At 54.0% G+C, this 13,120-nt stretch overlaps 2 protein-coding genes across 3 annotated transcripts in view; both read left to right on the top strand.

The window, feature by feature from the left end:
- The window catches only part of GRIPAP1 (GRIP1 associated protein 1), a 22,592-nt gene extending 19,461 nt beyond the window's left edge, over positions 1-3,131 (top strand). The window contains exons 23-26 of one of the 2 annotated variants that reach the window (XM_004690023.2): positions 630-752; positions 890-983; positions 1,693-1,847; positions 2,581-3,131. In XM_004690023.2, coding sequence (XP_004690080.1) covers positions 630-752; positions 890-983; positions 1,693-1,847; positions 2,581-2,673 — 465 coding nt within the window. In that variant the 3' untranslated portion in view covers positions 2,674-3,131. Of the gene's footprint in view, positions 1-569; positions 753-889; positions 984-1,692; positions 1,848-2,580 lie in introns of both variants that reach the window. The other variant, XM_012730345.1, reaches the window with a different exon arrangement.
- A 1,657-nt stretch (positions 3,132-4,788) lies between these two features.
- KCND1 (potassium channel, voltage gated Shal related subfamily D, member 1) lies at positions 4,789-12,719 on the top strand. The gene is made up of 6 exons (XM_004690022.2): positions 4,789-7,545; positions 9,225-9,387; positions 9,493-9,576; positions 9,665-9,763; positions 10,033-10,283; positions 11,348-12,719. The coding sequence occupies exons 1-6, from the start codon at positions 6,425-6,427 to the stop codon at positions 11,571-11,573; spliced, it is 1,944 nt and encodes a 647-aa protein (XP_004690079.1). The 5' UTR covers positions 4,789-6,424; the 3' UTR covers positions 11,574-12,719.
- The last annotated feature ends 401 nt before the right edge of the window (positions 12,720-13,120 follow it).

Here is a 13,120-nt window from a genome sequence, read left to right as displayed (position 1 = left end):
ACCTCAAGGAGATCCTAACTAACCCGTTTTTGTTCAGCTGACCTCTACCCTCACAATGTGGTAAGTTTTCATGTCACCTAGTACTCTGACCTTAGTCAGATTTCTCTAGTTGGCCCCAATGTTTGTTTGTGTCCTGGTGTGATGAAAGCCAGCAGTTTCAGTACCCACATTACACCTCTTTGCTTTGTGTCCCTTAAGGGGCTAGAATCTAGTGTGGTCCCTGTTTTCATGACCCCAAAGCGGCAGAAGAGACCAGAAAATGTCTCTCCCTTCAAATTTTCCTGCTGGCTCCCACGTGGTCTCACTGGTCCTGTTGCCTTCTCCCGAGTTTTCCCCGTCTCCTAGAAGCTGGAGCTTCCTTATTACTGTTGTTCTCTTTCATTTTATTTATTTTTGTTTCTTTGTTATTATTTGGAAGTTAGATATTGTCGGCTCCTCCCTTTACCCTCTCAGTAAACGACAGTGTGGTGGCGAATGTCCCCCTCGCCCCCTTTAGGTAAAAAGGGGTCCAGAGTTGTCCACAGGCCCAGTACAGGCTCATCGTCTCTCCCCAACCTCCTTCTTCTCAGACCCTGACTCCTGCGGTGGGCAGCAGCGCTGAGCTGGGCTGGTCTGTCTCTTCCCTGCAGTCCTTGTCCAGCAGTCCTCAGGCCCAGCCCCCTCGGCCCGCAGAGCTGTCAGATGAGGAAGTGGCTGAGCTCTTTCAGCGCCTCGCAGAGACACAGCAGGAGAAATGGATGTTGGAGGAGAAGGTGCTGTCTGCCTGCTCACCCCCCACCCCGGCGTGCCCTCAGGGGGTGGTGGGATATGCGGTGGGTCTGCCCGACCAACCCTCATGTGTGAACATGCATACAGTTGAGGGTCTGAGGAGGGCTGGGCCACCCTACAGGTGAAGCACCTGGAGGTGAGCAGCGCCTCCATGGCAGAGGACCTCTGCCGGAAGAGTGCCATCATTGAGACCTACGTCATGGACAGCCGCATCGGTCAGTGCCCCCTGCCCCCGCTGTCCTGCGCTTCTCTCCTCACCTTGGAACAAGGCCAAGTGACTGACTTGGTGGAGGGGAGAGCGGGACCAGCCTGTGTCTCTCTGTTCTGTCTCTTATTTCCTCCCCGCTCGGTGTCCCTGTCATTGCTTCACTCCCCTGTCCGTAGCGTGTCCGTCTGCCCTTCTCTTTCTCCTTTCTTCTCCTTGTCTCTTCTTTCTGCCCCATGCCCTCATCTTGTCTCACTGTTCCCCTTCTCTGCCTATATTCTTCCACCCCTGGAAATTGCCCTTCTCTGCGAGTCTGCCCTTCTGGGATCCTTGCATTTTCCACTGCCTTGCACTGGTCCTCTCCTCCTCTCCCACCTCTCTCCTCTTCCCCCACCTCCATGCTTTTGTTTCTTTCGTTCTTTCCAAACCTTCTCTTCTTCCTGTTTTCTCTTTATCTGTGAGAATAATGCGATGGCATGTGCTGAGACTTGAGTGTGTGCTGTGCGCTCCACAAACAGCCCTATAGACCTCTCACCAGCTCATTCCAGCTCCGTCACTTATTTCCCGCACTCACAGCCAGGTTTCCCACAGCAAAGCCTCTGCCCCTCCATGTCCCAGCTTCTCCCTCTACTCCTCTCCCCTGCTCTTTGTTCTTTTCTTCTCTGTCCATCCCTCCTGGCTCTGCCGAGGAAGTGACTCTCGAGACTGGGCCCTTGCAGATGTGTCTGTGGCAGCAGGCCACACAGATCGCAGTGGGCTGGGCAGCGTCCTGAGAGACCTAGTGAAGCCAGGTGATGAGAACCTTCGAGAGATGAACAAGAAGCTACAGAACATGCTGGAGGAGCAGCTCACCAAGAATATGCACTTGCACAAGGTGTGTGTGGCCGCCAGCCTTTCTGTCTATCCATCGAGCCACCTGCCTGCCTAGCCACACTGCCCCCAGGTCATCCACCCACCCCCTCCGCCAGCCACCCCTCCGTCCTCTTGTCCTCTCATCCTTCCATCAACAAGCCGACTCCAGATTCGACTGCCACACCCCTCTGTTCTTGCAGCCACCCGCTCATCTCTTCATACACAGTCACCCAGCGCTCCCATCAACCTACCCCACTATTTGCCCATCTGCCCATCCCATCCAGTCATCTTTCCACCCATTTCCTGACGGGGCAGCTCTCTCTTACCTTCTCACCAGTCATCCCTCTCATTCACCCACCTAGTGACCTGCTGCTTCTCCTGTCCTCTAAGCAGTTCACACACCTACCTGTTTACCCACCGTGCATATCCACAGGCCCATCTGCTCATCCTGCTACCCCAGTGTTGCCACTGAAGGGTGAGCGTGGGGTTATACCCTCTGACATACTGCACGGCACGTGGTCTACCCCCATCTGCACAGCTCTCCCTTCAAAGGCTCCCCGCCCCTCTGACACCACCTTTTCTGCACTCAGCCTGCTGCTGAGGGCTCTGTGAGCTTTTCCAATTCTCTCTGTGGTCCAGGAAAGACATAGCTGGGCCTTGATTAATGGGGTGGGAAGGATAATACCTCAGAATTGGTGAGGGAGCTTCCCCTGTCTGTCTGTTCTCTGGCTCCTGATGGCTCCTTTGTTCCTTAGGACATGGAAGTTCTATCCCAGGAAATTGTGCGGCTCAGCAAGGAATGCGTGGGATCCCCTGACTCAGACCTAGAACCTGGAGAAGCCAGCTAAAGACCTAAAGGGGCTGCACCCCTCCCCAGCCCTCCCCAGCCCTCAGGACACCATTCCTTTGGGCTGTGGTGGGAGAATGGGGGCCAGTGCAAAAATCAAATAAGTTGGGAGACTGGACATAAAAGGGTCGGAGGCCTGATGACTGATATAGTGACCCTGTCTTAGGGCAGAGGGCCCTGGGGAGTGGAGAGCCTGAGGGGGGGTCAGGGATTTCTCCTCCTTGGTTCTGGCTCCCAGGGGGCTTTGTCTTCATCTCTGCATGAGCTCTCCCTCCCTCCCAGAGACCAACTCTTTAGTTTTATTTTATTTTTAATTTATGTCTGGAAGCCTGGCTACTCTGCATTTGGGTCTGGGGATTTTGGGTGGGGCGTGGTCCATGTTCAGCGTTCTAGCAACATGTGTGTATGTAAAGGCTGTGTAGCCAAAATACCATCTGGCCAGACAGGCCCACCCACTGACTGTCTGCTCTCATTCTTGTCAACCAGTTGGGATGTGCTGGGGGGTGGTGAGGTCTCTGGCATGAAGAGGGTGGTCTCTGGATGCAACTTTATTCTTCCCCCACCCTCACCCAGGCTGTCTCCAGTTACTGTTCACCAGCCCCTCAAACTGAGTGAAGCAGATATAGCTGCAGATAGTGTATGTGGGTGGATGGACGTGGGTGTGCATGAGTGGACAGATGGAAGGATGGAGAAGTGGTTGAATGGACTGATGGATAAATAAGTGGAAAGTTGCATGGATACCTATGATGGATAGGTTGGGAAATGCACAGACAGATGAAGTGGTGATTTGATGACTAAATGGATAGATGGATGGGTCGAGAGTGGACAGGTGGGAATGTTAAGTGGATGGATGGAGAGGGGAACGTGTGGCTGGATGAGTGGGCAGATATATGGATCAGCTGAAGAATGGGAATAGTATAGTGTAAGTGAATAAATTGCGAGCAGGAATATGGATAGATAGATCGGTGGCCGGAGGGGGGAATACATCTGGATGGATTGTTGAACGGTTAGGTGGGAGCGGGTGAATATATGATGTATGAGTGAGTGGAAGGGTGGATTAATGACTAAATGGACTGTATGGGTGGGAAGAACAAATATTTGCATAGGTGGGAGAATGGTTGGGTAGGTGGGTGGTGGGTGGGTGGGACGGAGGAAAAATAGATAAATGAGGAGTGTGATGAGTGGTCAAATGGAAGATTACATGGGTAGGTAAATATTGAAAGGCTAAACCTAGCTGGTATCACAGTTTCCCCGCTGTACCCAGCTTTAAAGACTGAAGATGAAGCCTCCTGTGTGGGCACTATGCCCCGTGCCGTCCCCTTTCATATCAGCCCATCTGATGCTCCCAATAACACTATGGAGTTGGGGTAACTCCCTACCTAGTGCCTAACGTAGGAGGAAACAATGCAAGTCACCTGCACATCGACACAAGTCAAGTGACAAAGCTGGGGTTTGGACCCATCCCCACCACACCTAATGCTGGTGCTGCAGCTTCCAGGAGCAGAGCCCTCTAGGGCATGTGTGACTGGCAAGTACCTGCTGTGGGCAGATGAAGGAGAGCCTCTGAGCCAGGCCTGCCTGGCCTGGGAGTGGGACTTGGATTGTCCCCATCTGGACACCCCTAACACCCCCCCATTTCACATCCCCAAACAAGAGAATGTTGCTACAGTCCCACAGTAGAAGTCTTCCTTAGAGCTGTACTCTAGTCCCCATGGTGGGGGGCAGCTTTGGGGGTCTGGCCATCTAGAGAAACACCTCCCATATCCCCTGTCCCTCGCTTCAGCCCTTCTTCAGCCTGGGGGGCAGGGAGGGGACACAGCAGCTGCATCATTCCCCATGGCACTCTGTTCTGGGGCCATTACTGGGGCCATTAACAGCCGCCTCCCCATCGATCGCTCTGCTAAGTGCTGCTGATTCAGATGGGTGGGGGTGGGGGCCTCTGGGGGCAGAGGGGTAGGAGCTGGGCAGGAAGAGGGGGGAGTCCAGGAAGGAGGTGGGGAGAACTGGCAAAGCTCCCTGCCACCCCCATTTTCCAGATGACGCGACTGAGGCCCAACCAGCTTCATAGGAGGCGGAGTCTCCCCAGGGTCCCTCTCTGGCTGTCCTCGGGGAGGGGGCTCTGGGAGCCACGAGGCCCCTCCCTGCCTCTCTCTCCATCTCGCCGCACGCTCAGAGGGGCGGGGAGAGAGAGCCAGAGGAGGAGGAGAACTCGGGCAGCTCTGCAGAGGGGGCAGGAGCTCCGGTGTTTGGTACCCCCAGCCCCACTGCTGTTTGCCGCTGCTGCAGCGGGGACACAGGTGAGGACGGCCCCATGGGGCGGGGGAGGGGGCCACCAACAGCGCTGTCCTTGTCCTTCTCTGGTCCAGCCCCCACGCCCTAGCCCATCCTGGGACAGTCCCCAGGGGTCCTGCTGGACCTTGTCCTTCCAGGGACCCAGCCCCCTCCCCCTGCCTGTCCTGCCTCTCTCCCGGGCCTGGCTGTGGCTGCTTCTCCTCTTCCTCCTGCCGCTGCTGCCACTGCCGCTGCCCAGCACACACCGCCAGCCCCTCGGGGTGTGGTTTCCCCAGACCAGCCCCCAACAGTGGGACGCAAGCCTTATCCTAGCCTCCCCAACCTGCCTCTTGCTAGGCCCAGTACCCCCCCTCCCCGGAGACACACCCAACAGCCTTTCGGCACCCCACCCCCTCTCCAAGCCCCTTTGGGGAAGACCCCCTCCTCCTCTTATCTCCTATTAGATCCCCTGGGTGCTCTGGGTCTATGCCCAACTTCCTTCCAACTGAGCCCCAGCCCTAAGGGATTCCCCAGATCCCTTTCCTCTCCCTGCCCCCAGAACTCTTGAGAGTGTGGACCGGGCTCTTTCAGCCTCCCTCCCCACATACTTCTCTTCCTTAGATACCCCTCAGCCTCTGAAAAATAACCCAGCACCTGATCTACCCCTTTAGGTACCCCACTCCCTTCTCCTGCCCCACTAGGGGGCCCCAGCTTGCCTACCTTCCCCAGAACTCCTTCGAGTGTAGACACCACCCCCCAGGCTATTCTTGGCAGCTCAAGGCTCCCAAGACACCTCTCAGCCTCTTTACAACCTCCTGGCTCCATAGCCACCCCTCTGGATGCACCAAACCCTTTCCTGGATCTACGAGGGGTCACCAACCCCCTTATATGTTCCCCAGAAATCTTGAGGGTGTGAACAACCCTCCCCACCTTGCTCAGCCTCCCCCCACCCCACCCCTCCAGACACTCAGCCTTTTTCAAAGATCTCAGGTCCCATTTCCACCGCTCTGGATGCCCCCAGTCCCCTCTCCAGCCCAATTAAAGGGTTCTAGTCCCTTCTTCTCAGAACTCTCGAGAGTGTGGACAAGTACCTACTACTTCCTACCCCCTCGAGGAACCCCCAGACATCTCTGGTACATACTGACCACTCTAGAGTCATCTCAGTCTCTCAAAACACTCCCTGAGATCCTTCTTGGCATCTTTGGGCATCTCTTTTTGGCTTCTCTCCATGCCCTAGCCTAGCCCCTGCTTGGTCTCTTAAGAAACCCCCAGGTCCTTCCTAGACCCTTTAAATGCCCTCCAAGCCCCTGCCCCTCTCTACAGTTCCTCCTCCTGGCTGTTCTTGGCCTCTCTAGACACCCTCCGTTTCTTTGTGCGAGTGGCCCAGGGCCTCTCCAAGCCCCCCACCACCCTGGAGACAGCCATATTCCCCTAAAGGCCAACCCACCCCCCCAGCCTCCCTGGGCCTGGGGCGAGGCAAGATGGCAGCAGGTGTGGCCACATGGCTGCCTTTTGCACGGGCGGCCGCCGTGGGCTGGCTGCCCCTGGCCCAGCAGCCCCTGCCCCCAGCACCAGGGGTGAAGGCTTCCCGAGGGGATGAGGTTCTGGTGGTGAACGTCAGCGGAAGGCGCTTTGAGACCTGGAAGAACACTCTGGACCGCTACCCCGACACTCTGTTGGGCAGCTCAGAGAAGGAATTTTTCTATGACGCGGATTCGGGTGAATACTTCTTCGATCGCGACCCGGACATGTTTCGGCATGTGCTGAACTTCTACCGCACGGGCCGCCTGCACTGCCCGCGGCAGGAGTGCATCCAGGCCTTTGACGAAGAGCTGGCTTTTTATGGCCTGGTACCTGAGCTCATCGGGGACTGCTGCCTCGAGGAGTACCGGGATCGCAAGAAGGAGAACGCGGAGCGCCTGGCGGAGGATGAAGAAGCCGAGCAGGCCGGGGACAGTCCAGCCCTGCCGGCGGGCAGCTCCTTGCGGCAGCGGCTCTGGCGGGCCTTCGAGAACCCGCACACCAGCACTGCGGCCCTGGTTTTCTACTACGTGACTGGCTTCTTCATCGCTGTGTCAGTCATCGCCAACGTGGTGGAGACCATCCCTTGCCGTGGCCCTGCGCGCCAACTCCCGGGGGAACAGCCCTGCGGCGATCGCTTCCCACTGGCCTTTTTCTGCATGGACACGGCCTGCGTGCTCATTTTCACCGGCGAATACCTCCTGCGGCTCTTTGCCGCCCCCAGCCGATGCCGCTTTCTGCGGAGCGTCATGAGCCTCATTGACGTGGTGGCCATCCTGCCTTACTACATCGGCCTTTTCGTGCCCAAGAAAGAGGACGTGTCGGGCGCCTTTGTCACCCTGCGTGTATTCCGGGTGTTTCGCATCTTCAAGTTCTCCAGGCACTCCCAGGGCTTGAGGATTCTGGGCTACACACTCAAGAGCTGTGCCTCTGAGCTGGGCTTTCTCCTCTTTTCCCTTACCATGGCCATCATCATCTTCGCCACTGTCATGTTTTATGCAGAGAAGGGTACAAACAAGACCAACTTCACTAGCATCCCTGCGGCCTTCTGGTATACAATAGTCACCATGACCACACTTGGGTGAGTGCAGACCCTGTGCTGGGAGCTGCCCAATCAGTCGATTACACTCACCCTTTTATAAAATTATGAAGGTCAGAGAAATGATTTCTGGCAATTTGAACTTCAGTTTGCTCATTAGTAAAATCCCAGAGAGTTGGACAATTCTCCAGATCCCTCCCAGCTCTGACAATGCCTTGATTTTCCAGGTCAGCAGACTTGGGCTCAAAGATTGTCTTAACTGCCCTTTCTGTTGACCTTGTTTTCTCCAGGCCTGTTTTCCACTCTGTAAAATGAGAAATGATGATCTCTTCGTCATCTAGAGGGTTTTCAATGATAGCGTGGTTGTGAACATTCTCTGAGTGTTTCTGGTGCAGGGTAAATAGGTATTGGCTATCACCCCATTTTCCATCTTGATGACCCATGTCTTCCAACCCTCTAGAATCATCTGCTGTGTGGGACACTACCTCTGTGGATTTGTGATTCCCTGATGTTCCCCAGAACAAGATATTTTCAGCATTTTTGTTTTACTGCCAGTTCTCGAGTGGAAACGGTTGGGATAAAAGCGTCCAGTGGAATCACTAACCCCTGTTGTTCTTAAAGACATTGTTGAGGGCAAATACTGTAATCTTTTTCTGAATTTCCACCTCTGAGATTATATGTACACTTGCTGCTCAGTATCTGTTAAATTGGGCTTGCTTAGTACCTTAGTAGAGACACAGAAAGATTAATGTGAGTTTTTATGGAATAGAAATTAATTGAGGTTGAAGGTTTAGGGTTGGACTGACAAATCCTGAGCCATGAGAAGGGGTCGGAACTGGGCATTTTGATGCTTTTTACCCTATTCAGGGCTCACAACAACCCTGGAAGGGTGGGTGGCTGCCCACATTTCAGTGCCAAGGGCATTATCTGAGATGACACTTCATAGGGCCAGAAATGACCAAGTTAGAAAGACTCCAAATGAGTCAAAATAGAGAACTAAGGAAAAGTCATTCTGAGGGCCATCAGGGTACAGCCCAAGCAAAGGCCTAAACGCTGAAGACAGCAGAGGCTGTGCTTCCATGGGGGGAATCTGATTTGTCCTGTGGTTAGATCAAGAGTGCTATATGGTCTCAAGCAAGTCAGCTATGGAACCTCCCTGATTGTGAAACAAGTTGGTAAAATTGTCTCAGTTCATTCTCCATGGAAGAGGGTGGCACAAAGAAAGGAAGAGGGAGTTTCAAGGCTCTCCCTTATTTTTTCATATGAGGATAGTTTCAAGGCTTCCCTTGGTGGACTAACAAGGGGTTCCACTAGAGAAAGTAAGACTGGTACAAGCAAAAGCAGCAGGGTACTACTCTTGGGGCTCAGAGACCCTCAGCTGGCCTGTGGTGATGGGACTCTCTCCCCAGGAGGCTATGTTTACTGCCTGTCACTTCCTCCTTTCCCCCTATGTTTGGCATTAATAGATTTCCAGCTGATTCAGATGCCCAATGTGCAGCTTGGATGGGGGTAGCAGATGGTGGGAGCTGAGGGACAGACCCATTTCTCATTTGACCCCCACTGGTGGCCAGAGAGGTCATGGTCCCATTTTGCAGAGCAAGAAACAGAGACTCAGAGTGTTTGGGTGCCTGGCCAGGGTCACAGGGGTTGGATGGGATGGAGTGGGGGACTGAGTGGTAGCGGGCACTTTTCTTGACCTTGGACTACCTCCCCCAACCCAGCTACGGAGACATGGTGCCCAGCACCATTGCTGGCAAGATTTTTGGATCCATCTGCTCACTCAGTGGTGTATTGGTCATTGCCCTGCCTGTGCCAGTCATTGTGTCCAACTTTAGCCGCATTTACCACCAGAACCAGCGTGCCGACAAGCGCCGAGCACAGCAGGTAAGAAGAGCACCTTCAGTCACAGTACACCTCCTGCTCCCCCATCCCAAGTTGGTCTATTCTTGGTTTACCTACCTGACCCTCTATTTCCTCCTTTCTCTGTAGAAGGTGCGCTTGGCAAGAATCCGGTTGGCAAAGAGTGGCACCACCAATGCCTTCCTGCAGTACAAGCTGAATGGGGGCCTTGAGGTAGGTAGGAGCCCAGGTTCGGGCTGGGGGGTGGCAGTGATGGGAGGAGGGAGGTGCTGATCTCATTACTCTGCTCTGTCCACTCCAGGACAGTGGCAGTGGGGAAGAGCAGGCGCTGTGTATCAGGAATCGTTCTGCTTTTGAACAGCAACATCACCACTTGCTACATTGTCTAGAGAAGACAACGGTGAGACCTGCGTGGAGGTGCTTGGCAGAATGAAGGGAGCCCCTCTGTTGCCAAACCTGCTCCCTCCCTGGGATGGGAAGCATGCTATTAATTGTACAAATCACCAAGGGCTTCCTGGAAGAGGCCCCAATTGTTCTGAGCTTTGGTGGGTGGGCAAGGGGAGGGCAGAGAGAGTAACTTCCAGAGAGGAAGGGACAGACTGAGCAAAAGCCCTGGGTGAGAAGAGCTCATGTGGGGTGCCTGTGACCATGCCTCCCTTCTGCCCACAGTGCCATGAGTTCACAGACGAGCTAACCTTCAGCGAGGCCCTAGGCGCTGTCTCTCTGGGTGGCCGCACCAGCCGCAGTACCTCTGTGTCCTCCCAGCCAGTGGGGCCTGGCAGCCTGCTGTCCTCTTGCTGTCCCCGTAGAGCCAAGCGCCGTGCCATCCGCCTTGCCAATTCTACCGCCTCGGTCAGCCGTGGCAGCATGCAGGAGCTGGACACATTGGCAGGATTGCGGAGGAGTCCTGCCCCTCAGAGGTGAGCACCCCCACCCCCACCTGCTGGCCACACCTGGAGAGGCTCAGAGCTTGAACCAGAGAACATGAGGTTTCAAGACTCAGGGCCTAGCAAGTCAAGCTCAGGCCCAAACCCCTCCATGCTGGGAACTTGGGCTTATCTAGTCTGGCAATCCTCATCCTTCATTCATTCTTTCAACAAACATTTACTGAGCACCTACTATATTCCAGGCACAGCTGTAGGTACTTTGGATATAGTAGTGAACAGAACAGACAGAAATCCCCAACCTCCTGAAGCTTACATTCTAATGGGATGAGACAGTTAATAAACAACTGCACAGACGACATACTATGCCAAGTGCCAAGAAGAAAAATGAATCAGAGAAGGGGGAAAGAGTGAAGTATGGGGTGTGACTTGGTTTTAATAGTGTGCTCAGGCGAGGCTTTGCTAAGGTGACTATATGAGCTGAGACATTGGAGACGAGGGAATACGTCATCTAAAGGCAGTACCTAAAGGAAGAACTTTCCAGGAAGAAAAAACAGCCTGTGCAAAGGCCCTGAGGTGGGAATGGATCTGCCTTCTTAGAGACATTACCAGGAAGCCACTGTGTGAGTCAACTGGAGGGTGAGAGGGGAAGAATGATAGGAGATAAAATCAGAAAGCAAAGCAATGGGAACCAGACTATGTAGATCTCAGACTACTGTACGGACTTTGGCATTATAAAGAGTAACTGTAATTGATAAAATTGACTTGTGTACGCTGTGCTGTTCTGTTCTAGATACTCTGTATCATTTATTACCTTCTTTAGTCTCCTCAACTACCCTGCAAGGTAGGAAATGGTGTTATTATCCTGCTACAGATGAGATAAAAGACAGGGTTTAGAGTGGTTAAAATGAGATCCAAATTCAAACCCAGGAATCTCTAACTCCAGAGCCCTTAGTAAGCACCACAGTTGAGGGTACAAGGGACACATCTGGCACAGTGCTAGGCACCCAAGAGACAAAAGTAAATACCATGATTGCTGTGAAAGATATTCAGATGACATTTTAAAAACGTTCCTTCCATCTTCCCACCCTGATCCACAGCCGCTCAAGCCTCAATGCCAAGCCCCATGACAGCCTTGACCTGAACTGCGACAGCCGGGACTTCGTGGCTGCCATCATCAGTATCCCTACCCCTCCTGCCAACACCCCTGATGAGAGCCAACCTTCCTCCCCTGGTGGTGGTGGCGGGGCCAGCAGCACCCTCAGGAACTCCAGCCTGGGAACCCCTTGCCTCCTCCCTGAGACTGTCAAGATCTCTTCTCTGTGAAGAGAAGTGCCCTCTTCATTTTTGGGGATTCCTTTCTGAAGCCATATTTTGTGGAGGCAGAGAGGGGTAGGCCTGGGCACCCCTTTTGTCTCCCACTAAGAACTATGCAACGAATGTCATGGAATGGCCCACCAGGTGGGGAAGTAGCCCAGCAATGGAAACTTCCCCCACCCAGACAGTTTTCCTGGTGGGAGCTGAAGCAGCAGGCTTTCTTAGGCCCTTGGCCTCCTTGCCCTAGCACACTGGGACTGGCCCCTCCCCTGACTGGAACTCCTGCATGCTCTTCCCCTCGGGCCCCCCCAGGCACAACTGATACCTGAGCTCTGGCCTGAGGAGAGGTGAGACTTCCTCTTTACTCTGGCTGGGCTACAGAGGTTTGGAGTTCAGAGACGCTAACCCTCACCTCTGACCTGGCTTCTTGGGAAGATCCCCACCCTCCACTGGGTTCAACAGCTCCCAGGTTCTTAAGCTTGGAATGTGATCTGCGGCCTCAGAGGTGACCTGCCTCCCGGCCTGGGCTAAGGGGACAGGTTGCCTTTCCCAAAACATACAGATAGCACAACACCACTCTCCCCTTCCCTGACTGCTGGAAATGGGTCCCCGCAACCCTGTCCTCCACTGGGCCCCCAGAAGACTCTAGCAATAGTTGCTGCTGTGACATTATACAAAGCCTCTGCCACTGTGCTGCAGCATTTACATCTGCCCTAATCAGACTGGCCACCTGTAGCGACTGCTCCTTCTCTCTTCTCTGGTTTGCTTCTTTCCTGGGTTGGGCTGGAGTCTGGACTGGCTGAGATAAGACCCTGGCAGCCAGCAGGAGCTGGGCTGTGTTTGGAGATCAGGGGCTGACTCCACGTTCTTGGGCAGGAGTTCAGAAGTGTCAGGGGCTGAGGCCTGGGTTGTTCCTGAACTCTGGGAGTTGTAGGAGGAAGGAGGAAGTTCTTAACCTTCCCCTCCTCCCCCCAAACTCCTTTTCACATATTCCTCTCTTTTCCCTCTTGGGCCACCTTCTAGAATCCTGTGTCTGCTCTCAGGCTGAAATCTAGCATCATCTCAGGTTCCCTGTCCCCAGAGCTGTCTCCTTGGAGCTGGTGGCTGACAAAGATGTAGTTTCCATCAGTCAATAAAACCTGAGTGGAGAGATGAGGATGAGCACCTCTTCGCTCTGTGGGGCTGAGGGTGGGTTTGGGCTGGTATTGCAAATGCACTGATTTCAACTACTTACAAGTTGTGGGAGGGCTGATGTGAGTGAAGGTATGGGAGGAGGATGGTTGGTAATGTGTTCTGGAACATGGGGACCTAGGAAGAATGAAAGAATGATTTAAAGAGCTGAATCTACAGCCAATGAAGCAGTTCCCTTGGACATCAGCTCTCTGGCTCAGATGGGGAAAGAGACCCAGTGCAGCACATGCGTGGTGAGAGGAGCCTCCAACCAGGCTTCCTGACAGTAAACACCTCTGCAATGGATGCTAATGAAAACCGTATTTCAGTCTGCTGAATTCCTTTTCCTTGCCGTGTCCCTGAAGTTCTCTTCTGGGCTACTGGAC

This window comes from Condylura cristata, unplaced genomic scaffold (genome assembly GCF_000260355.1).
Source record: "Condylura cristata isolate star-nosed mole 26May11 unplaced genomic scaffold, ConCri1.0 scaffold00027, whole genome shotgun sequence".
Lineage (NCBI taxonomy): Eukaryota > Metazoa > Chordata > Mammalia > Eulipotyphla > Talpidae > Condylura > Condylura cristata.
The sequence above is the reverse complement of the archived record's forward strand: the minus strand, read 5'-3'. Positions and strand labels throughout refer to the sequence as shown.

Excerpts from the sequence above, each read along its gene's own strand:
- KCND1 (XM_004690022.2), top strand. The coding sequence starts at position 6,425 with ATGGCAGCAGGTGTGGCCACATGGCTGCCTTTTGCACGGGCGGCCGCC. Across the intron at positions 9,388-9,492 it reads ACAAGCGCCGAGCACAGCAG|AAGGTGCGCTTGGCAAGAAT; the intron begins GTAAGAAGAGCA and ends CTTTCTCTGTAG. Across the intron at positions 9,577-9,664 it reads AGCTGAATGGGGGCCTTGAG|GACAGTGGCAGTGGGGAAGA; the intron begins GTAGGTAGGAGC and ends TGTCCACTCCAG.